General features: G+C 61.0%; 2 protein-coding genes across 2 annotated transcripts; one reads left to right on the top strand and one right to left on the bottom strand.

Moving 5' to 3' along the window:
• Nucleotides 1-1,777: 1,777 nt before the first annotated feature.
• Nucleotides 1,778-10,592, top strand: SPACA6 (sperm acrosome associated 6). Its single transcript, XM_062176850.1, has 8 exons — nt 1,778-2,682; nt 8,497-8,565; nt 9,028-9,051; nt 9,300-9,377; nt 9,462-9,568; nt 9,785-9,941; nt 10,038-10,248; nt 10,332-10,592. The coding sequence occupies exons 1-8, from the start codon at nt 2,307-2,309 to the stop codon at nt 10,363-10,365; spliced, it is 1,056 nt and encodes a 351-aa protein (XP_062032834.1). The 5' UTR covers nt 1,778-2,306; the 3' UTR covers nt 10,366-10,592.
• Nucleotides 10,593-15,303: 4,711 nt separating this feature from the next.
• HAS1 (hyaluronan synthase 1) lies at nt 15,304-23,132 on the bottom strand. The gene is made up of 5 exons (XM_062176840.1): nt 22,921-23,132; nt 18,738-19,442; nt 17,197-17,422; nt 16,692-16,824; nt 15,304-15,979 (listed from the first exon to the last, which is right to left on the bottom strand). The coding sequence occupies exons 1-5, from the start codon at nt 23,017-23,019 to the stop codon at nt 15,304-15,306; spliced, it is 1,839 nt and encodes a 612-aa protein (XP_062032824.1). The 5' UTR covers nt 23,020-23,132.
• Nucleotides 23,133-26,641: the final 3,509 nt, after the last annotated feature.

The raw sequence follows: 26,641 nt of genomic DNA, 5'->3' as shown, positions 1-26,641 counted from the left end.
CCTGACTCTCGCCCCCGCCGGAGGGTCTGGGCGGCTGCGGAGGAGGGAAGGGGCCCGGGAGCTGGGACAGTGGCCCCGGCCCCGGCCCCCGCCTCCCCGCCCGGCCTTCTCCGCCCCCTTCCCGCCTCTCCTCCCCCTCCTCAGCAGGTCGCTCCCCCAGCCCGGGGCCCCTTCCCGAGCCGCCCCCACCCCGCCCCCAGCTCCAGACCTGGCTCGGAGCTGCGAGGGGGAGGGAGAGAGGGAAGGAGACAGAGAGAGAGAGAGAGAGAGAGAGAATGGGGGAGGGGCGGAGAAGGGGGGAGAGACAGAGACGGAGGGAGAGGAGGAGACGGGGCGAGAGGGAGGAGAGAGAGATGGAGGGAGAGCGAGACCGAGAAGGTCAGAGAGAATGAGAGACAAAGACCGAGGGAGGGAGACGGGGAGGATGAGAGGGGCTGGGGAGGCGGGGAGAGGGGCGAGGCGCGGGAGCCCGAGCCGAGGAGAGGGGCGCGGAGGCAGGGGTGGCCCGGAACTGAGGAAGCAGGAGAGAGAAATAGGAAAAGGCGAGGTAAGAAGCAAAGCCGCCCTGGAGGGAGGCTGGGGAGGCCGCGGCGGCGCCCGGGGCTGGCCAGCGGCCGGCTGGGGGCCCCCGGTGGGGTGCGGGCGCCGCGCTGCGCCCACCTGCAGGCTGGCTGTGGCCCTCGACCGGGCTCAGCCTCACCCAGTCTCCCGCAAGGCGAGGATGCTCATACAGCGGCGCTCCGAGCAGGAACGTGTCAGAGGCGAGCCTGCCGGGGCCTGGTGCCAAGGCCATGTCGGAGCTGGGGGGGTCACCGCTGTCACCCCAGAGAGGCTGGGGACGGCTCCTGTGCTGGCCGCCGCAGCCCTGGGCCCGGAGTCTCTGTGGCAGGGACTGGGAGGGAGGGAGGGAGGGGCGGGAATGGGCACCCAGGAAGCCAGCTTTGCCATCGCGCTGTGCCTCCCCCCACCCCAAGAAGGAAAGTCCCTGGCTGCTCTCCTGGGTCTGAGGGAGGAGGGGCTGGGAGCCTGAGGGAGGAGGGCTGGGGGCCTGGACTCCTGGGTCTGAGGGAGGAGGGCTGGGGGCCTGGACCCCTGAGTCTGAGGGAGGAGGGGTCCGAGGGGTCTGGACTTCTGGGTTCTTTGGGTAGGAGGGGGCTGGGGGGCCGGACTCCTGGGTCTGAGGGAGGAGGGGCTGGGCCTGGACTTCTGGGTTCCTTGGGGAGGAGGGGCTGGGGACCTGGATCTCTGGGTTCCTCTGAGAGGAGGGGGCTGGGGGTCTAGACCCCTTAGCCTGAGGGAGGAGGGGGCTGGGGCCTGGACTCCTGGGTCTGAGGGAGGAGGAGGGGCCGGGGGCCTGGACCCCTGATCTGATGGAGGCGGGGCCTGGGGCCTGGACTCCTGGGTCTGAGGGAGGAGGGGCTGGGGCCTGGACCCCTGATCTGAGGGAGGAGGGGCCCGGAGCCTGGACTTCTGGGTTCTTTGGGTAGGAGGGGGCTGGGGACCGGACTCCTGGGTCTGCGGGAGGAGGGGCTGGGGCCTGGAGCCCTGGGTCTGAGGGAGGAGGGGCTGAGGGCCCGGACTGCTGGGTTCCTTGGGGAGGAGGGGGCCGGGGGCCCGGATCCTGGGTCCTGGCACCCACCCGTAGAACCGACCTTGCGGGGCCTTCGCCGCACACAAGCTCGTGTCTGTGGGTCCGTGTCGGGGGCTCGCGCTCGCGGCTCGGCCCCCCGGCCCCCCGGCTGCCGCGCCCCCCGGGCTGAGGTAGGAGGTTGTATAGTTGAGGAGGACACCCGAGGAGATGACTATACGGCCTCCTAGCTTTCCCCAGGCTGCGCCCTGCACGGGCCGGGGGCCGGCGGGGACCCCCGGGACCTGCCCTCTGGCCTTGCCCCTGCAACCCTCCCCCCTCCGCTCCTCCCGGAAATCCGCTGGGGGTCATGTCTCTGAGCTCCTCCCGGGCCTGGAGACTTCTGGGTTCCCTGTCCCTGATGTCCTGGGGGCTCCGGGACTGCTTCTGTTGGCCTGCCTGGGGCTGCCTTCTGCCCCCTGGTGCTCACAAGGTCTCTGCCCATCTCCACCTTGCCCAATGCCTGCCTGCCCCCGTGCCCGGGCCTGCTGGGGCCACCGAACACCGCACTGCCGGCCTCTGGGTCCCTGAGACCCTTTAACCTGTGAGGACATCCAGGGTCACAGGTGAGGTTCTTGGGAGCCTGGCGCCCGGCTCAGCCACAAAGCCCTCTGACCTCAGGCCACAGGCCCCTCCCCCCCTGCAGTGACATCACAGAGGTCACCAGATTCTGTGCAGGATGGCCGCCCGGGTCCTCGCTGCCTTGCTGGCCCTCGGCGTGCCGGCGGGGGCCTGTCTGCTCTGTTTTACCACCTACAGCCAGCGCCTCCGCCTCTGCCACATGTTTGCCGGGAGGCCGGGCCCCGAGATCGACAAGTGCGAGGCGGCCTTCACGGCTGCCTTTAAGACGCTCTCAGACGTGGAGATCAGTGAGGACTGCCCAGGGGGAGGGAGAGGGAGACCTGGGCCCCCGGGAGGGGCGTGGGGACGCACAGAGGCCGGGAGATGGAGCCCCTGCCCGCCCCGCCCTCCCCCAGACTATGATGAGAAAAGCCACCTCCATGACACGTTCACCCAGATGACCCACTCCCTCCAGGAGCTGGCCGCCGCCCGGGGTGAGTGAGCCGGTCAGGAGGGCTTGAGGCCCCCAGGGAGCTGGCTGTGTGCGGGTAGAGCGGGTCGCTCGGCAGGGGAGCGGCCCAGGAGCTCTCCGAGGGCGGAGGAGCCCACGCGATGGGGCGAACAGAACCTCACGCGCCGTCGGGGTCAGGCCCAGGTGGTTCCAACCTGGCTGTGGCTCCCACTCTGACTGCTGTGAGGCTCTGGACGTGTCGTCATCCGTGTCCAGTGTCACCTTACGTGGCTGCAAAGTGGGACAGTCTTCCAGCCTGCCAGTACGGCTGAGAGAGAGAGAGAGGGAGAGAGGCTGGAAGGTTGTCTTCCTTTGGGGCGAGATCCGCACATGCGTACTTGTCTAGGGCTGAAGCCATGCCGCGTTTGGATGCATGGGGCTATTCGGGGACAAGGGTGAGAAGAATGGAGGGCCATTCAGCTGGTGGCCGTGCACAGGGACCTCGGTGTAGCCGTGGGGCAGCGCCAGCAGCCCTCACGCTGGCCACCGCAGCCGTGTGGCACCCACTCTGATAGCATGCTGGATTGTAGGAGGGGCCGAGTGCCGGGTGGAGGCCCCAAGACACCTGTTTCATGGTGGACTGGCCGTGCCTGAGGGCCACTGGTGGCTCAGGACTGCTGCCCGCTCACTGCATCAAAGATCCCCGTGGTGGGACACGGCCCCATCCGTGCAGGCCCAACACGGAGAAGACCTGGGCTGTGAATCTTGCTCCCCCAGAGGGGGAGACCTGGAGAACTGAAGAGCCAGAGAGGGCGCACGGGATTCTGGGAAGTGCCCTTTCTCCCTGTGTAGACTGTCTTGTCTGGCTGTTTAAGTCTTGGAGCCGGAGAGTGCAGGCTGGGCTGAGGAGTCCAGGCCAGAGCGGGGTGGGGTGGGGGGGCTGCAGTGATGGTGTGGGGACTGAAGGGCTCTTTGGGTGGGTTGGAAGACAGTGCATGGGGTCCCGCTGCCCCCTGAGGGGCTGTGGACCACCTGGGAGATGGTGTTGCAGCAAGGCTGGTGGCCGGGAGAGGTGCGGGGCTTGGGGTGGGGGGAGCTGGATACCCGCTGTTGAGTGTGGCTGGAAAGCTGGGGGAGCCTTGCTGCTCCCAGGGCGCTGGGGAGTCAGGGAGAGGCAGGGGCAGCTCGGACCGAGGCTGGGAGAAGCTGGCCAAGTCCAGATAGCCGTGAGCGTGGACACAGCCGAGGCCACACTGCCAACCGCCTGCCCTCGGGTTGCTTGTGCCAGGGGTTGCCTGGTGGGGGCCGGGGGGGGACACCCAACAGACATGATCAGGGGGCTGGTTGCTGTGTCAGTCAGTGATGGGTGCTCAGAGGGGAGAGAGGGAACAAGAAGAGAGCGGGGTCATCGTTTTCGGTGGGCGGGTAGGGGAGGTGCAGATGTGTAGAGACTGGACAAGGTGACAGGGTCACACAGACCCTAATCTGGGGAGGGCGTTTGAAGCTGGGGAAGAGGACAGGTGCAGAGGGCCTGGGGCCAAGGCAGATGCCAGCAGTGTACATCCCTGTTTCTCGAGCCCTGGTGCAGTCTCCTGGGAGCGATCGCAGGGCCCCCTCCCAGTGTTCCTGACCTGGAGATCTGGGGTGGGGCCTGACCGTGGACTCAATGCCCAGTTTGCCGGTGATGCGGGAACACGTTTTGGGAATCGCTGCTGCAGCCCCAGGGCTCCATCGTTTGCTTCTGACACGGGGGAGTCTGTTGGAAGGTTTTACCCGGAGACAGGATCCCGCTTAGGGTGTAACAGGATCCTTCTGGTAGCCATGGGGGCCAGACCAGAGGCGGGAGACCACCGAGAAGATGGCCAGAGGTGGCTCGGGCCAGTTGTGGAAGCCCAGCAGGGCAGGAAGGAGGGAGAACAGACATCAGAGGACAGGGGCACCCTGGTGAGGGGCTGGGCAGACGCTGGAGGCCCAGAGAGGTGCCCCAGAGTGCAGTTAGTGCTGCCTCCTGGTGGCGGCAAGTGGGGTGGGCAGCCACGGCGAGACCCCTGGTCTGAGAAGTGAAATCTGAACCTCCCAGCGCCCTCCGCGTTTCATTGCTTCAACTCAACATCCGACGGGGACCTCTTGGGGGAGAAAATGTTTCCTTCAGCCGATGCCCCAGAGCCTGGCATCGGAGGAGGCTGCTCATGCCTGCCGACCAACCCTCCCTCTCTCGAGACCCCCACCCCGCACAGCACGCCTCCCACCCCACCCCACAGACCTCGCATGGATCTGCCATACTGAGATCAGCCGTCCACCCCTGTCCATCAACCATGAAGACCGCACAGTGTAAACACCGGTGCGAGTTGTGGGACGACCATCCCTACGCAATCCATAGCACCCTCCCCGAACCAAAACCTCTGACGTTGGCGTGCTACCTCACCTGCAGAACTCAACCCCTGACCTCATGGGGCAGCTCACAACCGGAACAGTGTAGATTACCCTCAGGCCACGTGAATAAGTTGTATATGAAACATAACCACATCTTCTGTTGGGAAACCCGGGTCCCATCCCCAAGACGTCTTCCTGCGTGTATCCAGGGGTTTCCAAACTCAGAAACACTCTGGCCTCAGACGTTTTGGATAAGAGATTCTCAGTGTATATAAAAAAGAGGGCAGCGGGAGGGAGCTTCCAAAAGTTACAGAAAGAATTGAGTTAATGGATACATTTAGTTTACTGTGAAAGATTATTGAAATCAGGCCTGTAGGGGTCTTCAAAAAGTTCAGGGAGAGTGTGTGTTTGAAAAAGCTGCAGAGATCTCAGAATTTCTTTTCTTTGAAAAAAAGTAGTTATTTATTTGAGAGGCAGAGTTACAGAGAGAGGCAGAGGTAGAGAGAGAAGTCTTCCATCTGCTGGTTCACTCCCCAAATGGCTGCAACGGCCACAGCTGTGCCAATCCAAAGCCAGGAGCCGGGAGCTGCTTCTGGGTCCCCCGGGCCAGTGCAGGGGCCAAAGCACTTGGGCCATCTTCCACTGCTTTCCCAGGTGCATTGGCAGGGAGCTGGATTGGAAGAGGAGCAGCCGGGACTAGAACCAGCACCCACATGGGATGCTGGCACCGCAGGTGGAGGCTTAGCCTAACTACCCCACAGCACTGGCCCCTCGAAGTTTCTTGAGCCAAATTAAGTATTTTTAAATCCTGCCCCCCCCTCCACCCGGGCTCTTGCCACGTCTACCACACGTGGCAGGTGTGCAGGCGCCACAGCCCACCGGCATGGTTCGCATGTGAGCCTGGTGACCAGCTCCCCACGTCTCAGTTTGCCTTTCCCCGGCTGGAGGGAGCGATAGTCATGGCCCGCCGTGGTGAGCGTTCGCTACCTACGAGGCACTGTACAAACACTCGGACGCACCACCTCCTGCCCTTGCTCCACGATGCCCTGACGTAGTTTCGGATGAGGATGCTTCCGCTCACGCCCAGCGTCGGAGACGCTGCTGTCAGCTGCGTTTTATGAATGAGGGTACAGGTCAGGAGGGTCAAGTGACTCGGCCAAGGCCACACAGGACGGAGGGCTTGTGATTGGAAGAGCCAGTACTCAAAGCGGTGGGTCCCATTAATCAGAGCTCATTAGTATTTGGTTTTGGGGGGAGGCAACACAATATCCACCATTCCCTTTATGGTTCACGTGATGTAACCCACACCCCTTGTCCGTTCCATCCCTAATCCCATGGCTTCGTAGATAGATAAGCCCCCCCTGCCCATCCACTTGGTATGCCCCCCCCCCCCGCCGTGAGTCATTTGGGTCGGCCCCCAGATGTTCCATGGAGGTTCCTGCAGTGTCTCAGCGCCCTCTGGCCACGTCCTCTGCCTCCTGCCCTCTCCAAGGCCACGCTTCCGCTTTGTGGCCAAGGAGAGACCTCTGAGTCCTGCATCCCTCAGTTTGAAGCCACTTCTCGGCCTCACTCTCCCTGAGCGGGGTGCTTAGAAACAGTTGTCACTCCAGCCGCTGTCCCGCCAAGACCCTCATTCTGTCCTTTTACCTGTGGCTTTAAGTCGCAGAGGGACCAGTCCCACAGTGGCGTCAGGAAACTTCTCCATGTAAAATATGTAGATGCTTACGGCTAACGCAGCAACTCCAGCTTCCTGGGCAACCTGAGCTCCTGCCTGTTTGCTGCTTTACCGTCCCAGGGACCAACCTGTGTCCTCACTCACGGTCCTGGGTGGCTGCTGGAGCTCCAGCCATCAGACCCAAGTTTCAGGCTGCATATTCGAGAAGGGGGAAGGGAAGAATAGGATGGCATCACCTCCCTTTTTATGTTGCTGCTTGGGACTCACCGATGACGCTCCCACTTACGTCTCATTAGCTACAACTTGGTCACATGCCCACAACTAGCACCAAGGGAACCCCAGGAGTTGAAGTCTTTTGAGTGGGGTTGGGGTGGGGGCTTTTTTTTCTTTTTTTTTTTTAAGTGAAAGAGGGGTATTTGGAGGCCACGGACAATTCCTGCCTGTTAGTTTGCTAAGGTTGCTGATGCAAAGTAGCTTCGGTGAGGTGGCCTACAGACAGAACTCAATGTTTCACAGGGCAAGGAGCAGTGCCTGCAGGGGCGCTTCCTCCTGGGGCTGCGGGGCTGGCTCCTCCCTGCTCTTCCCTTGGCGCGTCCCACTTGGGTGCTCGGCCATCCTGCGTGAGCGCCCATCCCCATGGCCTCGTGTTAACCCAACCACCTCTATCAAGACCCCCTAATACACACATGCTGAGGACGGGGGCTGGGCATGTACGTGTGTGCGCGCGCGCGCGTGCGCATGATTGGGGGGAGGCCATTACGATGGTCACGGCTGGGACGGCAGTGATGGAGAATGTGGGATTGTGGAGGGGCTGGGGGCTGCAGCCAGATGATGGGAGCTGGTCCTATTTAAAGGGCGTGGCTGTTACTAAGCCCCAGCTAATTACTGCCTCGTGCTAATGTGACAGCTCTTCCAATTTTTTTTTTTTTTTAAGAGATACCAAACATTTTCTGTGAGTTTCCCAAATGTTAAATGTTGGCAACAAGTTCATCGGACTTTCCAGGCCAAATACAACACATCCGGGGGCTGAATTTCATTTTTTTTTTTTTAAACTGGCAGAGAGAGAAAGAGACTCCCAGTCTCTCAAGCCATAGCTGCTGCTGCCAGGGCCTGCACCTGCGGCCCAGAAGTGGGTCTGAAGTGCAGGACTCCGATGTGGGGTGTGGGTTGCTGGTGCTGCAGGTAGAGGATTAACCAAGTGAGCCGTGGTGCCGGCTCCGCTGAGTGATTTTTAAGAAGCCTCAGGGCCACCTCCTGGATTCTGAGGCCGATAGCCCTGAGCAAAGGACACACTCAAGACACAGACCCGGGCGGTTACCGCGTGTATAGATACATGCAGTTATGGACTGGCGGGAGCTACGGGTGAGAGGATGGAGGCCTGTGAGAGAGGCAGGGGGCCCGGTTATGTCTGTGGCGGTGGGAGAGACTTGAGGTGTCAGACCTCAAGATGAGCAAGGGGAAAGATGTGCAGAACCAGAAGCCAGCAGGTGCACCGACCCTCTGGAATGTGGGTCTTGGTATAGTAAGGGGAATAAAAGGTGGGCAGTAGGGAGCCCCCGGGCGGGGGAGGGGGGAGCTAGGTCACACACAGGTAGAGCTGCAGGGCCTTGGGGAGGGACTCCTGGTCCCCCCCACCCCAATAGATGCTGAGAAGGCCTTGTGTCAGAGACTGGAGACTGGGGGGCTTGGCAGCCCTCAGGGTAGACAGGGTGGTGGGAGGGGGGAGACAATCCCGGAGGAGAGGGGCTGGGGACCAGGCACGGATGCCGTCGCTGAGCCCTGACCGCAGGGGCCCCCTCCTCCCTCCAGGCTCTTACAGGATTGGCTTTGCTGGTGCAGCTAGGAAAATGAAAAATGCCATTTTACAGCTTAAACAAGGTAAGGTGCACGCCACCTCTGTCCACACGCGCGCGTGCGCACACACACACACACAGAAAACCCCATGGCTGCTCCCCGCACCTCCAATTCCACCCGAGATCCTCGGTGGGCGAGCGTGGACCGCGCCGCACCTGCCCCTTCGGTGAAGGGTTCCCCGCCGTCGGGAGCCCCACTTGAGATCCTCCTGACTCAAACTCGCTCAGGCCTCGCCCTGGGTGTCGGGGTCCGGGTCTGCGCACCCCTTACCACGTGGGCCTCCTTTAGCCGACCGCTTGGCACCTGGGCACTCCTCCTTCCGTACCTTGACCGCCTAGGGTCTAGCTCCTCCTCCCCGGGCTACCGAGGGCCTGACCCTGCGAGGGGTGCACCCGGCCCACCTGCATCCTCCACGGGGCTCAGGTGGGGACCCTGTCGCGCCCCGCAGATGAGTCACGCGTGCCCTCTCTCCCTCCCCTCCCCCAGCCCAGGCCTGCATCCCTCCGTGCGGTAAGGATGGACTCCCAAGCCCGGGATTGCAAGGAAGGGAGGCGGTTGGGGGCCGGAACCTGGGACAGCAGGTGGGAGAGCGCGGGTGGGCTTCAGGGCCCCGGGGAGAAAGCGCACCGAAACCTCGTGGGAGACGGGCCCGAGGGCCGACACGAGCCGACAGGAGTGCGGAGCGGCTACCTGGCCGACGTGACCGCAGGGCCGCGGGCTAGGCCAGGCAGGGGACACGCAGCGGGGCCGCTCTGCAGGCCTCCAGGACTTCGCCCGGCTTTTCCGCTGCCGCGGGTGCTACTCGCGCGATTGCGACCTCCCTCTGGACTGCCCAGGTGCGAGCCCCCAGGAGGGCGTGGCCCGGGCCGGGGTCCGGGCCTGGGGGCGGGGTCTGGGCGTGACCCGGGGCCGATCCTCAGTTCGAGACGTGATGGTGCCTCGCGGGGATCAGGCCATGTTCCCTTGCGTCGTGAACTATCAGCTGCCCCAGGAGGAGATCGCCTACTCCTGGAAGTTCGCGGAAGGTGTGAGTCGGGGCGGGGCCGGCGGCGGGAAGGTCTGGCCGCGGCAGGTGATGGACCTGCGGGGCGCTCGGTTTGGATTCAGGCTTCGTGAGAGCTCAGGGGGATGCAGGGTTTATGGGGCGAGGGGAAGGGCTTTGCTTCGGGCTGGGGGCGGGGTCAACGCCCTGGGGGCGGAGCTGTCTGTACCCGGCGAGGACCGGCGCCCCACGGTCCCGCAGCTCCGCACTCAGGACGTGAACTACTTCCGAGACGTGCCGGGGGCGCACGGGTACCTGGCGCGGATCCGGCCGGTGCAGTCCAAGCACAGCGGGACCTTCTCCTGCGTGATTAAGCAAGACCAGCGCCTGCTGGCGCGGCTCTACTTCTTCCTCAATGGTGCGGGCGCGCTGCGGGCTGGGGCCGGGGCCGGGCGGCGCGCGGGGCTCGGCCCCCGCTGATGCGCGCACCACCCCACCCCACCCCTCCGCGCAGTGACCGGCCCGCCCCCGCGCGCCGAGACCGAGCTGCAGGTCACGTTCCGCGAGGTGCTGCGCTGGGCCCCGCGGGACGCCGAGCTGCTGGAGCCCTGGGCGCCCAGCCTGGGCGAGCTGCTGGCCAGCCCCGAGGCCCTGACCCTGAGCAACCTGTGCCTGCTCGCGGCCGTGGCGGCCGTGGCAGCCGCGAGCGCGACCCTGCTGGCGTGGTGAGTTCCCGGGGTCGGCCGCCCTGGGCTCCGGGTCCGCGCGCACCCCCTCCAACGCGCACCCCTGCCGCTTGCTTCTCCAGGGTGTTCATTCGGTGGTACCTAAGCGGCAGCTGACAAAGGTCTCTGTTTCTGCCCCCCGAATAAACGATATGTTTTAGCTCCAGATTCCTTTCTCTGGAGGTGGTGGCTGCAAGGCCATGGCTGTGCCCGGGCGGGGGCTGGGGGCGGGAGTCCAGGCGGCGCCCCAAGACCCGCCTGCCATCGGGAGCAACCAGAGAGTCCTGGTTAATTCCTCCTGCTCCACCAAGCCCGAGCCCTTGCGATGCGGCCGCCCTCCCTCCCTCGGGGCCCAGCCGCGGCCAGCTCTGCGCAGGCTCCCCGTGGCAGCCCCTCGGCTGGCCGCCTCCCACTGCAGGCCGGTCTGCGCACTGCGGCGGGAGCGCTCTCTCCCCTGCGGCGGGGCGCGGCGCGGCGCTGCGCGGCCCCACGTCCTCCAGCGGCTCCTTGTGACCACCGGAACCGAATCTGGTTCCTTGCCGCAGCTTCCGGGGCCCTGCGGGTCCTGGGCGGTGCTGAACTCCCTGGCCTCGGTCTCTGCCCCTGTCGCCTCTGATCTTTCCACCTTGGGGTTCTTCCGGATCGCGCTCTCTCTCCAGGGTCCCGACAGATGCTGTTTCCTGCCTCGGATTTTATATATATATATATATATATATATATATATATATATATATATATATATAAATTCAATGATGAACTCCCTGGAGCAGCCATCACAATTTATTAACCCAGTTATTCCCATAACGACTCCTGGAGGCCAGCCCTGTGTTTGTTCCCTTGGCCCCATCTCCAGGCTACTTCGACGCCCCGCCTCCTTTTTTTTTTTTTTTTTGTGGTTCTTTATCATGCAAACCTCAGCGCCATTCCCAGCTGCTCTGAACTTCAACTTCAAGGACCCACCTTCCTCTCCTTGCCCAGGTCACAGCTCACCTGTGGCCTTCTGGGCTTGTGAGTGTTTGGCCCCCTTTTGGGCTGTTTGTGAGGCTCCGTCCAGACCCACTGTCCACTGGGTGTTTGGTTGCTTCTTGTCTTCCCTGCCTAAGAGGAGGAGCGCCTCCTGCATCTGCTCGCTCCTGTGTGCTGATGCCGCCCCTTCGTCGATGTGTTCATTCACGGAATATTTTTTGAGCACTTAACAAATGTGCCAGGCATTTTTTAAAAAGATTTTTTGAAAGGCAGAGTTATGGAGAGACTTAATGAGAAAGAAAGAGAGATTTGACTCACTGGGTTACTCCCCAGATGGCTGCAACAACTCCATGCCTGGGCCAGGTTGAAGCCAGGAGCCAGGAGCTCCATCCTGGTCTCCCACATGGGTAGCAGAGCCCCAAGCACTTGGACCATCTTCTGCTGCTTTCCCAGGCACGTTAGCAAAGAGCTGGATCAGAAGTGGAGCAGCCGGGACACGAACCAGTGCCCATATGGGATGCCGGCACTGCAGGCGGGGCTTAACCTGCTGCACCACAGCACCGGCCCTGCCAGGCATTTTCTTTTCCTTCCTTCCTTTCTTTCTTTCTTTTTTTTTTTTTAAAGATTTATTTTATTTATTTGAAAGACAGAGGAACAGAGAGAGGTAGAGACAGAGAGCAGTCTTCCATCTGCTGGTTCACTCCCCAGATGGCCGCAACGGCTGGAGCTGAGCCAATCTGAAGCCAGGAGCCAGGAGCTTCTTCCTGGTCTCCCACATGGGTGCAGGGGCTCAAGGACTTGGGCCATCTTCCACTGCTTTCCCAGGCCATAGCAGAGAGCTGGACCAGAAGTGGAGCAGCAGAGACTTGAACCGGCTCCCATATGGGATGCCAGCGCCGCAGGCCAGGGTGTTAACCTGCTGTGCCACAGCACCGGCCCCACCAGGGATTTTCCAGGCGCTGTAACAGAAGTCAGATTAGACAGAAAACGGTACCATCACGCCCATTGGATTCTAGTGGACGGCACAGGAGCACTGCTGACTCCGTTAAATTCTAGTGGACGGCACAGGAGCACTGCTGACTCCAGGTGTGGGAGGTCCCCTCCTCCCCCCACCATGAACTGTTAACGGTTGTCCAGACACCAACCGAGTGTCCTACATTCAATTTAACTCTGAAACCAACCACCCGGGGTCAGTGTCAAATCCTCAGGTCTGGGGGCCTCACGCCAGCTGCGGTGCCCACTAGTGGGTTCCAAGGGCACCTGCGTGTCTCTCTGACATAGTTCCAGAGTTGTGGGTTCTCACAGCGGTGACTCACATCGCTTGGCAACACTTGCTTACACGTCCTGGTGGATCGCAAAGGCTTTTTCTAAAGGCACTGGTTGAATAGACAGAGGAAGACACACACAGGACAAGGTTGAGAAGGGTGCCCGGGCAGGTGTGCTGACCTGTCCCCGGTGGCCATGCCAGTCGCATGTGGCCTTGAAGTCCATGATAGGTGCCCAGAGCAGCCGAGGGGCTGAACCGATAATCTTGGGTAGCTGCAGCCAGTCAGCATTGAAATAGCCGCTGCTCTGTGCCAACAGCGGTTGTGGAAGCCCACATTGGGGTCACAGTTTGGGCTGGGACCATTGTTGCAGGTGCTTGGCACATGATTGGCTGAATGAATGAATGAATGAATGATACTCCCACGTGGTGGTGGCTGCCCTCCTGGACAGTCACACTGTAACATTTTTGAGCTGAGCAGCTTGGGGATGCCCCTGTGTTTACTGAGATAGGGAGCTGGTTAGAGGGGCGGGGCTCACAGGGACTGGGGGAGGAGCGATGAGGAGTGTGGCCAGAGGTGCTTTGTGGGTGTCCAAGGGAACATGTCGGGAAGCATTGGGATGTGCAAGGGTGGGAGTCCCGTCTCTATGGAGCCCCAACACAGGGTGCACAGGTGACACAGGGAGCCAGGAAGGTGGGAGCAGAGTTCTCCAGTGGTAAGAAGCCCCATAGAGAGGAACCGGGACAAAAAGCAAGGGTAGATGGGAAGCAACCCCTCGGGCATTCTGTAAGCTGAGGGAAGGAAGCTTGTGAAAGAGAGAGGGACTGCACAGTCCCGCGCTGCTGAGTCACGGACCGGAAGGCCTGAGAGGTGCTGGTTCCTTTCGGCGACGTGCATATCATTGTGACCATAGTGGTGGTGGTGGTGGGGGGAGCACAACCATGGGATTGGCGTAGGAGGAGCCAGTGGGAGGAGCTGGCATTGTGGCACAGCCGGCAAGCTCAGCAGCCTGTGTTGGAGCACCAGTCCAAGTCCTGGCTGCTCTGCTTCCTACCCAGTGCCTGGCTACTGTACCAGGGACAGCAGCAGAGGACGGGCCAAGTGTCTGGGCTCTGCCGCCTGTGTGGAAGACCCAGATGGAGCTCTGGGCTCCTGGCTTTGGCCTGCACCAGCCCCAGCCAAGTGAACCTGCAGGCGGAAGATATCCTCTCTCTCTTTCCCTCTCTCTCTCCTTCAACTAAATAAATATTTTTAAAAAATCAATGAGAATCAGTCTCCTTTGTCCATTATGAAAATGCAAATCAAAACCAGCAAGATACCTGTCACAGCAGCTAGGATGGCTGCAAAGTGTCAGTTAATACCAAGTGTGCAGAAATTGGAACCTTCATCCTTTGCTGGTGGGAATGTAAAATGGTGCAGCCCCGTGTGGAAGACGGTCCAGCGGTTCCTCCAGAAAACAAAATTAACGAGAGACCTGGCAATGCACACCGAGGTGTAATCCCAGGAAAATGAAGAACCTGTGTGCACACAAAGCCTTGCACACGAATGTTCACACTTGCGCCTTCATTAATGGCCAATAGAGGGACCATCCCAAATGGCCATCCCCTGGTAAGTGGACAAACACTGATACATCCATAGGTGGACCATCCCTTAGCCAGGGGTGACATCCAACGGCACAGTGCCCCCATTCAGACACAGACACATCAGGTGGCTCCATTTCTGTGAACCATTGCCATCGGTAAAGCTAGAGGGACAGCAGGTATGTGGCCGCCTAGGTTCTGGGGAAATGTCAGGGTTAGGAGTGCCCACTGATGGGTAGGGAGTTCCTTTCTGGGGGTGCTGGAAGCCCCAAGATTACAGATATGGCTGCACAAATGTCCAGCCTTCCTGAGAACCATTCAGTTTAGCACTTTGAGTGGAGAGAGCATGAACACACAGTTCTCGGGGAGCCTTGCTGTGAGTAGGAAGAGAAGTGGCCCCGGGGGATACAGTCACAGAGATGGGAGAGCAGCAGCATGTTTGGGTGCCCACGGGCGAGAAGAATTGACGGAGGACTGGGGGAAGAACTGCCTGGTGACGTCTCTGCGTGGCCTAAAGGCCATGGGGCTGGTGCCCTGGGGGACAGGCTGGCTCTGGCTACGAGTACAGACAGCTCAGTCTGGGAACAGGACGTGGCGGTGGTGTGGGCACAGAGGCCAGTGAGTGGGAAGATGGGCTTGGGGAAACTCATTTTCTCAGCGAGAGAGGAAGCTAGCTAAGAGTGAGTGTTTGAGGGAAGGCCGGAGCCCACTCCCTTGGAGGGTGCCCCAGTGGATGGAGCGCCGGGGGACAGCAGTGTCCCCAGGGCCACCCAGAGAGCAGGTGCCCCTTGGTGTCTGAATGAGAAACCCTCGTAAGGGGGCCTGCACCCATGGCATCAGTGTCTCTGTTTTCCAAAAAGGCAACCCCTGTCCCCTGTCCAGGTCCCAGCAGCCAGCACCCGAGACTGAGCCCCAAGTCCCCAGTTCTCCATGACACCACCTCAGTTCTAAAAAAAAAAAAAAAAAGTTGGGGACAAGGAGGGTTTGGCAGAAAATAAATAAAATTCTTTATTAATGTCCTAAACACACAGTACAAAGAAGAGATCAAATAAGACCGGGGAGAGAGCGAGGCCCTTCTCCCTCCCCCTGCCCCTACACACCTGATCAATAAATACCCAGAAATCCCAGCCCCAGCTCAGTCCAGCCTGCGGAGTCTGGTGTCGCCGCCCACCCCCCTGACTTCACAGAGGGTTGGGGGGTGGGAATGAGGTCCAGAGAGTCCCCGCCCGGCTGCTCGGCAGGCCTCACACCTGCACGCGGTAGCCCCCCGCCCGCCGCCGGCACAGCCTGCGCACGCCCACCCAGTAGAGGGTCAGCATCACCACCCAGTAGGCCACGTAGGCGCCGGCGCCGGCCGCGAGGTGGCGCGCCTCGGCCACCCGCGAGGGCGCGCTCCAGTCGGCCGCGACCTCGTGCGCCACGCTGCGCGCCAGGCCGCCGAGCAGCAGCAGCGCCCAGAGCGCCAGCGGCAGCAGCGGCAGGTAGTTGGCGGCCAGCTGGCGGCGGCCCGACGTGCCCCAGCCGCTCTGGTTCATGGTGAGCAGCGCCAGGAACTTGGCGGGCAGGAGGCCGCCCATGTAGAGGGGCGCGTAGAGCGAGAGCAGCACCATGCGCACGCAGCCGCGCAGCCAGGCCGCGAAGGCCGCCTTGGCCAGCGCCACGCCCTGCACGCACAGCAGCACCCAGAGCAGCGCCCAGGGGCGGCCGGCGTAGAAGAGCCGCAGCACGGTGGCCGCCACGAAGAAGGGGAAGAGGCCCGACACCACCGCCTCGTAGGTCATCCAGGCGTGGTGCCGGTGCCACCAGAGCGCGTTGTACAGCCACTCGCGGAAGTAGGACTTGGACCAGCGCGTCTGCTGGCTCAGCCAGCGCAGGAAAGACGAGGGCGTCTCCGAGTAGCAGCGGGACCGCGACGTGTACCTGCGCACAGGGGGCGAGACGGAGAGGGGGGCTGTGTGCGTGGCGGCGGGGACCCCGCAGCGTGCTGGGGGCTGCCCAGGACGGGGAAGCGCCAGCCGCCGAGGACCAGCGTGCACCCCTTGCGCGGTGGTGCTAGCTGCCAGCTCTTTGCACGGTGACTCACGCCCAAGGTCATTACTCAAGGGGCTGTGGTCGTCCACGCCGTTACTAATGCTAGCGCTAACGTATTAGTAACACTCTGCAGTGAGACACAGAACCTAGCCTAGTTCCTGGCTAGGACCCTTGGCACCCTTGCTGGGGCTGTGGCAGACATCACCAATCAATCCCACGCGATTTCCAGCACCCCCTTTGTGCAAAGCCATCTGGCGAGCGGTCAGAGTGTCCTCTCCCCAAAGACACTACTTGGCAGTGTCCAGCTTCCTTCCTGAGTGACTGGGCATCCTCTCCCCTCGCCTGCTGTGGTCTGTGCTCAGAACAGCTGCCGGGGACGGGGTGGTGGGGTGTCCCGTGTCACCCCTTCGCTCAAGTCCTATAAAGCCTCACTTGGTATGGCCCATTGGCCTGCGATTTCTTTTGGATTTGGAGACCTCTCTCTCACACACACCCTGGCCCCTGACCCCTGACCACTGACCACTGGCCCCTGACCCATAGCCCTTGACCCTGACCTCTGGCCCCTGACCCCTGGCCCCTGGCCCCGACCCCTTGAGCTTACTTGGTAGCATAGCCCATGCTGAGCATGCGATTGGTGAGGTGCCGGTCGTCCCCAAAAGTGCAGTGGGTGCCCAGGAACTTCTGGTTGTACCAAGCCTCGAGGAACTGCTGCAGGAGGTTGTTCCGGTACAGGCCTAGGTGCGGATGGGAGTGCAGGGCCATCAGCCTCGGCTGCCACCCACAAGGCCCCCAGTCCCATTTCCAGCGCCAGCCCCTACTCCGTCCTCTATCATCGCAATCCGGATCTCAGCCCCAGGGCGTCCTCAACCCCAACCCCATCCCACCTTGACTGTCCCTGAGCCACACCCACTGTGACCCCCAGGCCGCCCCGATTTCACCCCCCCAGCCCCTATCTATTTTCAGCCCCATTCCCCCCCAGCTCCGGCCCCGACCCTGGCCCCATCCTACCCCAGCCTCAAGCCACATCCACATCCCACCACCTTCCACCCTCCCCCCAGCCTCCTCCCCCCACGCCCTCCACCCCTCCAGCTCCCCGGCCCGCTCACCCAGGGGCCCGCTGATGCAGGATACACAGTGGAAATAGCTCTGACAAGCCCGCTCCACGTTGAAGGCCACCCAGTACCGCAGGCTGCTCAGGAAGCTGACCCAGGAGTCCAGGGGGTTAAGGATACGCACGTCTCCCCCGACGGCCCCTACCCGGGGGTCCTCGTCCAGCACGCGCACCAGCTCCAGCAGGGCCATGGGGTCCAGCCGAGTGTCCGAGTCACACACCTGAGAGTTGGAAGGGGCCGAGGTCAGGCCAGGCCCCCCACACTCAGGGGAGACGCCTGGGGGTGGGCGCTGGCGGGGGGGGGGTGAGGGCAGCCAACCTGAATGTCTGGAATTTCTGAAGTCACTTTCAAGGTCCGATGACATTTTCAGACGGGGTCCAAGACCCCTGCCTTCCTTTAATACCTTCCAATTGTGTGTGGGTGAGACCTGTCACTCGATTCTAACCCAGAGAACATGGCGAGTTTGACCGGCTACAGCCACAGCGGTTGCACTGCCCCAGGTGGACATGGTGCAGGTGTTTTGCAGTGTTGTTAAAGCCCCCGATCTGTTGGCTGTAAGTCGCTCAGAGGTCGTCCTGGGCAGGCCTCACCCAATCCCATAAGCCCTTGCAAAGAGGACACACACGCTCCTCTTGCTAGCCTTGGCACAAGTTCAGTGGCTGCAGAAAGTAAACTGTGCGGGAGAATGGCGCTGTGGCACAGCAGGATAAACCACCGCCTGCAGTGCCGGCCTCCCATAGGGCTCAGGTTCAAGTCCCACCTGCTCCACTTCCGATCCAGCTCCCTGCTCTTGCTCCTGGGAAAGCAGGGGAAAATGGCCCAAGTGCTTGGGCCCCTGCACCCACGTGGTAGACCTGGCTTCCGTCTGGCCCAGCCCTGGCTGTTGCAGCCGTCTGGGGAGTGAAGCAGCAGATGGAAAACCCCTCTGTCTCCATAGCTCTGCCTTTCAGGTTAAACAATATTTTCAAAACAACGAACGAGTTTGCAAGAGAAAGACACAGCTTGGGAATACACTTAACAGAGGGCCCCCAAGACACTGGCAAACTGTGAGATCAGTGAGTTTCGTTTCAAAACTGCCAAGCGTGTGGCCATTTGCTATGCAACTACAGAAAACTAACGTCACTCGTGACTGTGTCTACACTCCCAGCGGGTGAATGAGTGACTAACGGAACAAAGGAACCTCTATTCTGGAAAGGTGGGGACACAGATGAGGCGAAGACGGAACCCAAGAAGGGAGAGAGGGAGGAGAAAGAGGGAAGGGACACATCTCTGCCCCAATGGATACATGAGGCACTGCGCGGCTGGATGATCCGCACATTGGGTGAGTGGGTGGATGGGCGGGTGAAGGGGCAATGAGCCAGTGGATGGCAGAAGGCGTGAACCAATGACTCTCCCTATGGAATAACGGAAAGATGACAGCGGACAGGCGGACGAGACCCGGCTCTACCTGGGCGCACAAGCGACTGCCCTCTACCGGGTGGACGGCCAATCGCCACGTGCGCGCAAGAACGAGGACGGGAAAGAAATCCACTCACCTGCACGTAGTCCACCGAGTCGCCCAGGGCCTTGAAGGCCGTGTACATGACCTCGCGTTTGCCGCCCCAGCGCTGCGCCACGCACACGCACCTGCGCGTCCTCACCAGCGCCTCCACCGCCAGCCGCCCGGGGTCCTCCGCCTCCACCTCCCGGTAGGCGCCGGCGCCCAGTGCGCCCGCGGCTGCAGGCTCCCAGGGCTGGTGGTAGTTGCCGTCCCACACGTAGGTGGCGGGGTCCTCATCGGCGAAGACTTCCCGGAACATGTCGACCATGTAGAGGTCCTCGGCACGGTTGCCGTCCACCACCATGAGCACGCGCAGCCGCGCGCGCGGGTACAGCAGCGCGCGGGCCGACACCAGGCACTGGCGCAGGTACGCGGGGTCCTCCTGGTACGCCGAGATGGTCAGCGCCACGCTGCGGGCCGTGGCCGCGTCCGGGGGCCCCCGCGCCGCTGCGCGCCGCGCTGCCGCCGCCACGCGCCGGTGCTCCAGGTACGCGAAGAGGCTCTGCGCCACCAGGTGCGCCGACAGGAACGCCCCGTAGAGGCCGAAGGCCAGGAGCCCGTGGCGATCGGAGGCCAGCGGCACGCCGGCCGCGTAGGCCCAGGTCATGAGCCCCAGGATGAGGAGAGCGAAGGCCACGGTCAGCACCCGCCGGGCCAGGCCGGAGCAACGGCGCGCTGCAGGGATGGGCTTGGGCGCGTCCTGCGGGGGGGAGGGGGAGAGTGAGTCCTGAGCGCCTCTTCAGAGAAGACCTCCTGGGTTCCCCCACCCCGCTGCGGCCCAGTAACGTCTCCTTTCGGGACAAACGTTGGTTTCGTTGCTAGATTCGTCTCTAACAGTGGCAGGGAGCTGCGCTCCATGGCTGATCCTATCCCGTCTCATGCAAACGACTTTCCCCGCATTTTGGACACCTCTTAACATGCGCAAAATTCCCCCGCAACAGAGCGTCACGGGTTAGCCAGCAAGGGGTTCCCACCCTGCTCCTCGGTGGCGCACAGATTAAGGGTTGGTCTGACAAACGGCAGCTGCGGGACTTGTCCCGGGCTCTGCCCCAAGCCTTTTATATGAGCTCGTTTTAACCTGGCAGCATCTAGGATGGAGGGACTTTGATTATTATTATTACCCCCATTTTACAGGTGGGACAACTGAGTCACACAGAGGCCGCAAGCTGCTCAGGTCCCACCTGTAGCCCAGATCTGGACCCTGCGTCCAGCCTTAGATAACGAACTTTGTCCCTCAGGGAGGCGGTGAGACAGGTGGCCGATGGGAGCCCTGCCCAGACAGGAGGCGTGGCTGGCTCAGGGACAGCGGCTCCCAGGCGGAGGAGGCCCCTCTTTGCCACCCCAGAGGCCTGGCCTGGTTCACCCTCTCTACTACCCAGCTCCCCAGCAGGGCCAGATGCCCACTCTGTGTTGCTGGAAGGGCCCTGGGTGGGAGGGGAAGGGTGCTTTGCTGTTCTCATCTGAGCAGTGGGTGGTTAGCACCGTTCACCTGCCAGACGCCACCACAACCCTGTGAGGTAGGCACTGTTCACATCTCCAGGTGCAGATGAGGAAGCTGGGGCCCCGAGGTACCCCCGTGGGAATTAGGGCTCCCGGCCCTCCTGCCCCCTGCTAGGCTGAGCTGCCCCCTGTGCCACCAGTTCCTGCTTCCTGGACATTTTGTAGGGCAAAGCAGTCACTCAGATGTGGACCTTTGATGTCCAAGGCTGGCATCACCCACCTGTGGCTATGCAGCCAGAAATGACTGAGCAACTGATTTTTTAAAAAACTTTGATTTGGAGGCCAGCACCGTGGCTCATTTGGTTAATCCTCCACCTGCGGCACCGGCATCCCATTTGGGCACCGGGTTCTAGTCCTAGTTGCTCCTCTCTCAGTCCAACTCTCTGCTGTGGCCCGGGAAGGCAGTGGAGGATGGCCCAAGTCCTTGGGCCCCTGCACCCACATGGGAGACCAGGAGGAAGCATCTGGCTCCTGGCTTCGGATTGCTGTAACTCCGGCCATAGTGGCCATTTTGGGGGTGAACCAACGGAAGGAAGACCTTTCTCTCTGTCTCTCTCTCTCTCTCACTGTCTAACTCTGCCTGTCAAATAAATAAATAAATAAATAAATAAATAAAACCCTTAAAAAACCTTTGATTTTAATTCATTTAAATTATATTTATGTATTGTTAATTTCAGTTGAGAGACAGAGACAGACAGAGAGCTGTCTTCCATCTGCTGGTTCACTCCCCAAATGCCTGCAACAGCTGGGCGGGGACAGGTCAAAGCCAGGAGCCCCAAACTCCATCCGGGTCTCCCATGTGGATGACAGGGGCTGAGACGACTGGAGACATCCGTGCTGCCTCCCAGGAAGCACAGTAGCAGGAAGCTGGAGTCAGAAGAGGAATCAGGACCCCCCTGCCCCCCTCCAGCACTCAGCCGGGGATGTGGACTTCCTGAGCCGAGTCTTAGCCCCTGTGCCAAGTCCCTGTCCCTAGTAATCTGAATTTAGAAACTGGTGCCCCACTCAGCTATTGGAGTTTGCCACAAGTTGCACCTACATGGTGCTTTTTCAACTACAATTTTACTACTATTATCAAGCCCCTTCTATCAGGTTCTATTTGCCTCTCAATCAGAAAACTTAATTGTAGCTTAGACAGCACCTTTCTTAGCTCCTCTAATAATGACTCTGTCCTTTGTTCTAGGCCCTGTCTAGTGCACTTGGGCCTCATTCCTTTGTAATCATAACCTCTACTCTACCACCAATGGCTCTACTCCCAACTTGTGTGTACTGATGGTCCTCTTCCCCACTTAATGCTGTATAATTGTTCAGACCTGGTAAATGCCACTCTTAGGATCATTGGTTACTATCCTCACTCTGTCTTTTATGACCTTGTCTAAATATGATCAGAGTCGGCAAACATGGAAGGCTTCCATAGCCTTGGCAACTCATGACGACAGCCTAGGATGGTTACTGGCGCCATAAACTAGAGTGTCAATTTGTTGGGTCAACAACAGGAGCTGCGGCGCCGGCCTAGCATTTTTATTTTAAGCAGTGGAGAGGTCCCAGCCACAGGGCCACTTCTCAAGTGTTGCTAACAGTCAAGGGTGCCTGCGAGGCGGGAACACAAGCCAGGGTCCCCACATGGGTGGTAGGGACCTCAACAGCTGAACTTCTGCTCTGTCTCCCAGGGACAGCGCCAGCGGGAAGCTGGGTCAGGAGCCGAGGGCAGACAGCGCACGGACGTGGGTGTCTGAGCCACCACCGCCCAATCCCCAGCACCACACACGTCTTTTAATTCCATTTCTCCATGGGCCTTTAGAAGCGCTCCCACATCGGGGCTCACATTCTGTTTCTTAAAGACACTTAATGGCTCCATAGTAACCCTCATTATTCTTCCTTCTAGAATCTTCCTTCCTTATTACTTTGCCTCAAAACCTGGCTCCTCCCGTGTTCCCCAGGATAGCCTAATTCACACCAGGGGTGTGAGAGCCAGGCAGGGGCCTGGAGGGTCATGATTCCAGACACGGATGAACACGTGTGTGGAACCCCCCCACACACATGTGCTCACGCATGGTGACATGCAGAGTGAAACGCCCTCTATGGGACAACCCCCAACGACACACACACACCTCAGCTCAACCCAGCGATCCCGGGACCCCTGTCAAGGGCCACAGGGGTGAACCGGCAGCCACACGCCCGTCAGCAGGAAGCGGCAGCACAGAGGTGCCCATGTGGCGACAAGCACCTACTGTGGGGCTGAGACCACGGCTCAGACAAGAAGTTTCAGGGGAAAAAAAGCGATCCGCTAAGACGGGACTGAAGCCCAGGAAATTGCCCCGTTCATAGATCAAAAGTAACTGATTTCATTCGGATCCACTTGAATACAGAAACCCGGACTCCCATGTCCAGGCAGATGGCTCTCCTCCGTCTCTCCCTCTCTCTCTCTCTCTCACTCTTCTTCTCTCCGTCTCTCCCTCTCCCGGGGAACACCAGCATCCACAGAGCTGGAGACAGGTAAGCATGTACTAAACAGGTCCGTGTCACATGGCAGGCTGTGGGACAGCTCCCACGCGTGGCGCTGCACAAGAGTGAACCGGGGAAACTCGCCAGCACACCCGGGGTACACTCACACTCTGACGGATCCCCCCCACGGTCACAATGCGGCAGCCGTCACTCGCTCCCTCGCACACACGCACCTGTGTCATCGCCTCGGGTCCAGCGGCTCTCTCCTCTCCTCTCCAGCCTCTCTGTGCTCTCCCAGTCTCTCTGTGGCCAGAGGGCCAGAGGGGGGGCATTTGAAGACCAGCGCAGGCGGGGCCGGGAGCAGGGGCTGATGTCAGGCTAAGCTGGGCCAGGGGCTCTGAGGTCACAGCGGAGCCAGGCAGCTCCACCCACTTCCCGCCATTCCACCCACCCCCTCACCAGACAGACTCCCTTCCCAGTGCTCCGTCTGCCTCACTGCTGCTTCCAGTCCTGGCTTCTCCTTCTCCTCTGCCCCCCCCGGCCTGTCCCCCCCCTCCAGCCCCCCTGCTCTGGGAAGTTCCCCTGCTCGCTCTCTCACCCCCCACCCCCGCTCTGTATTCCCCCACTCCCCCTTCTTCTTCCTCTGAATTCCGTCTCCTCTCTCCCTCTCCATCTCCTCTCCCTGCCCTCTCTGTTTCTTCCAATTTCTGCATTCCTCTCTCCATCCCCCCCAGCTCCCCCTCTCTCCCATCCTCAGCTCTCCTCCCCCTTCTCCCCTTCCCCCATCCCCAGCCCAACTCCTCCCCACAGCTGCACCCCTCCTGTCCCCAGGATCTGCCTCCGGGTTGGGTCCCCCTGGGGATGTGTCTCAGCCCCTGGCAGCCGGAGTGAAAAGCACACATGTGCGTGCTTGAGGGTGTGACTGTGCGTGCGCTGGCGTGTGAGGCACGGCTGCCTGGAAGCAGAGCCCTGAGTGAATGTCTGTGTCGGTTCCGTGCCCGAGTGACGCGGGTCTGCGTGTGCGTGTGTGTGTGCGCGCACCTGCCACGCTCTGCACAGAGGCCTGGAGCCGAGGTTTTCTCCCTGAGTGAATGTCTGTGTCAGTTCCGTGCCCGAGTGACGCGGGTCTGCGTGTGCGTGTGTGTGTGCGCGCACCTGCCACGCTCTGCACAGAGGCCTGGAGCCGAGGTTTTCTCCCTGAGGACTGGGGGTGAACTCAGACGGATGTGGGCCCCCCGTGGGGGAAACTGAGGCCCAAGAGATGGGAGAGGCCAAGGGGAGGGGCTGGCATGTCTGGGCCCCCAGCCCCTCAGGATCAGAGCTGTGATAAAGACCAAGCTTCTCTTGCCCTGATTTTAAGAAATCTCTGTGTCTGATGGCGTCTTTCTCCATGTCTGTGAACTGAATGTGCGATTGATCTCCTCCATTCCTCTCTCTCTCTTCCTTCCTCTCTCCCTCTCTCTCTCCCTCTCTCCCTCTCTCTCTCTCTCTCTCTCTCTCTCTCTCTCTCCACTGCTACCTGTTCTCTCTGGATGCACGTCTGTCTCTCCAAATGCCTTCCCCTTGGCACCCCTGACTCCCTTACCCTTTGTATTTGCACATGTCTGTCTGTCTGTCTCTGTGTGTCCCCCATCTGTCCATCCCCCGGGAACTATTTCCTTGTGTCTCTCCGTCTCTCTCTGCCTGTTTCTCTCTGTTTTTCTGTCTCAGCCTTCCTTTCGCCCTGCTGCTGCCCCATGGCTCCTGACCCGCCCTGGGGCTGTCCCCCACCAGAAGCCAATTCCTCACACCCCGGGTTCCCCCCCACCGGGGTGGGGGCAGCTCCAGGCTCAGCCTCTGCCCAGCTGTCAGGTAACAGTCTGAGCGGAGCCAGGCACCGCCACCCATCGTTGCAGGAGGGGCCTGGGCGTCTGACGCAGAGGCTGGAGCCCTGGCTGCCCTGGTGTCTGCTGCGTCAGGCTGGGGGGAGTCCTCCGTGGAGAGGCGAGCCCGGGACAGGAGGAGGGAGCAGCCCAGGCTCCGCCCACGAGCTGGGCATTGGGCTGCCCGGCCCCACGCCCTCACCCTGCTTGGGTGGAGCAGCTGTATAAAACCAGATGTTTCTAAAACCAGAGTGTGAAGGAGGGACCAAGATGGTAAACTCCAGACTCCCAGCCCCCTCCCTCAGACCCAGGGGCCCAGGCCTCCAACGCCTCCTCCCTCAGACCCCCAAGGCCAAGCCCCCAGCATTCTCCTTCCTCATATCTGGGAGACCTGGCCTTCCGCCCCTTCTCCCACAAACCCATGAGCCCAGGTGCTCCAGTGCCTCTTCCATCAGACTCAGCTGTCCAGCCCCCATTGCCTCCTCCCTTAGACCCAGGAGTCCAGGTCTCAGCACCTCTTCTCTGACACAAGGTCCAGGCCCCCAGTGGCTGGACCAGCCGTCCAGGTCCCCATCGCCTCCTCCCTCAGACCCAGGAGTCCAGGTCTCAGCACCTCCTCTCTTAGGCACAGGGTCCAGGGCCCCAATACGTCCTCCCCCAGACCCAGGAGTCCAGTATCCCAAAATTCCTTGCAGGGAAAGATGACCCAGGCTGGAGCAGCCCAGACAAGACAAGGATCGAAGAAGAAGGACAGAAGAAGCCAGGGCACCCCCATGGGCAGCAGCCCCCTCTCGCAGAACCCTCCACTTGGGTGATGCCCGACCCACAGTGGCCTCCCGAGACCACCCGGGAGCCTCCGGGTGTGGTTCACAGGCACCAGGGCAGAGGAGCAAAAGACAGGGGAGATAAGGCACGGCAAGGCCATCTCCTGAGCTCGGACGGGTGGGGCTCCTGGCTGGACGATGCCCGGCACCCAGAGATGACTCAGCCCTGGGCCCTGCCCTTGAGGGGGTGCCAGTCTGGTGGAGGAGACAGCTGTGTAAATAAGGAGCCACATGCAAGTGTGGAATGCACAACCCAGTCGGGGAGTCAGGGAGGGCTTCGTGGAGGAGGTGATCCTGACAAATGAGGAGTTAGCCGTGGTCGCAAGGCAACCAGTGCCGGAAATGTTGTGGTCAGTCCAGAAAGTTCAGGGAGACTGATATGGGGGAAGCGAGGAGGTGGGAGTATAAGGTGAGAGGAGGGGGGCCTTAGTTATTTATTTTTAAAGGTTTATTTACTTATTTGAAAGAGAGAGAGATATTCGATCTGCTGGCTCACCCCTTAGATGGCTTCAACAGCCAGGGCTGGGCCGGCCACAAGCCAGGAGCCAGGAGTTTCCTCCAGATCTCCCACGTGGGTGCTGGAGCCCAAACACTTGAGCTACCCTCCACTGCCTTTCCCAGGGCATTAGCAGGGAGCTGGATCAGAAGTGGAGCAGCCGGGACTCGAACCGGTGCCCATGTAGAATGCCAGTGTTGCAGGTGGCGGCTTAACCCCTTATGTCACAACACTGGCCTCTTTCGTAGCTTTTAGTTCCCCGTTTCCACACGCCTTTGAAACACTCCTGTGTATCTGTGGTGTTCAGTGCCACGCTTGGGTACATGGGTGCGCTGTGGGACGGCTGAGGGAAGCTGCCTACCGTCCGCTGTCAGGCTCAGAGGCTGGGCAGCAGGGAGCCACAGGCGGGCTGTGAGCCTGCAGGGTGCAGCGCCAGCTCTGGGCTGTGGGTGGGACGGGTGCGGTAGAGGCACCAGGAGTTCCTGGCCGGTACGGCAGAGGCCGGTGGGGACACACCAGAGACGCCAGGTCTGCTCTGCCCTTGGATGGAGCTGAAGCCAAAGGACTGGCAGAGGCCGGGGAATGGGGGGCTGTGCATGAGCCCGGCAGGTGCAGTCGGACTCTGGGGACAGGGATAGGCATGGGGGGCTCCGGGGGACCCTTCCTCTGAGCTCGTCCCATCCCCTTGTCACCGTGATGCTCCCTGCTTTGCCTGCGGCTCTCCGTGTCTGTCTGTCTGTCTGTCTGCATCTCCGCCTGTCTCTCCCCCAGG

Source organism: Lepus europaeus, chromosome 19 (genome assembly GCF_033115175.1).
Source record: "Lepus europaeus isolate LE1 chromosome 19, mLepTim1.pri, whole genome shotgun sequence".
Taxonomy (NCBI): Eukaryota; Metazoa; Chordata; class Mammalia; order Lagomorpha; family Leporidae; genus Lepus; species Lepus europaeus.
Note: the sequence above shows the minus strand (reverse complement) of the source record. Positions and strands in the feature narration are given on the sequence as shown.

Coding starts and splice junctions, on each gene's coding strand:
- SPACA6 (XM_062176850.1), top strand. CDS start 2,307: ATGGCCGCCCGGGTCCTCGCTGCCTTGCTGGCCCTCGGCGTGCCGGCG. Junction 9,569..9,784: donor CCTGGAAGTTCGCGGAAGGT/GTGAGTCGGGGC, acceptor ACGGTCCCGCAG/CTCCGCACTCAGGACGTGAA. Junction 10,249..10,331: donor AGCGCGACCCTGCTGGCGTG/GTGAGTTCCCGG, acceptor TTGCTTCTCCAG/GGTGTTCATTCGGTGGTACC.
- HAS1 (XM_062176840.1), bottom strand. CDS start 23,019: ATGCCCCCCCTCTGGCCCTCTGGCCACAGAGAGACTGGGAGAGCACAG. Junction 17,423..18,737: donor ACTCGGTGGACTACGTGCAG/GTGAGTGGATTT, acceptor TCCAACTCTCAG/GTGTGTGACTCGGACACTCG. Junction 15,980..16,691: donor AGCATGGGCTATGCTACCAA/GTAAGCTCAAGG, acceptor CCCTGTGCGCAG/GTACACGTCGCGGTCCCGCT.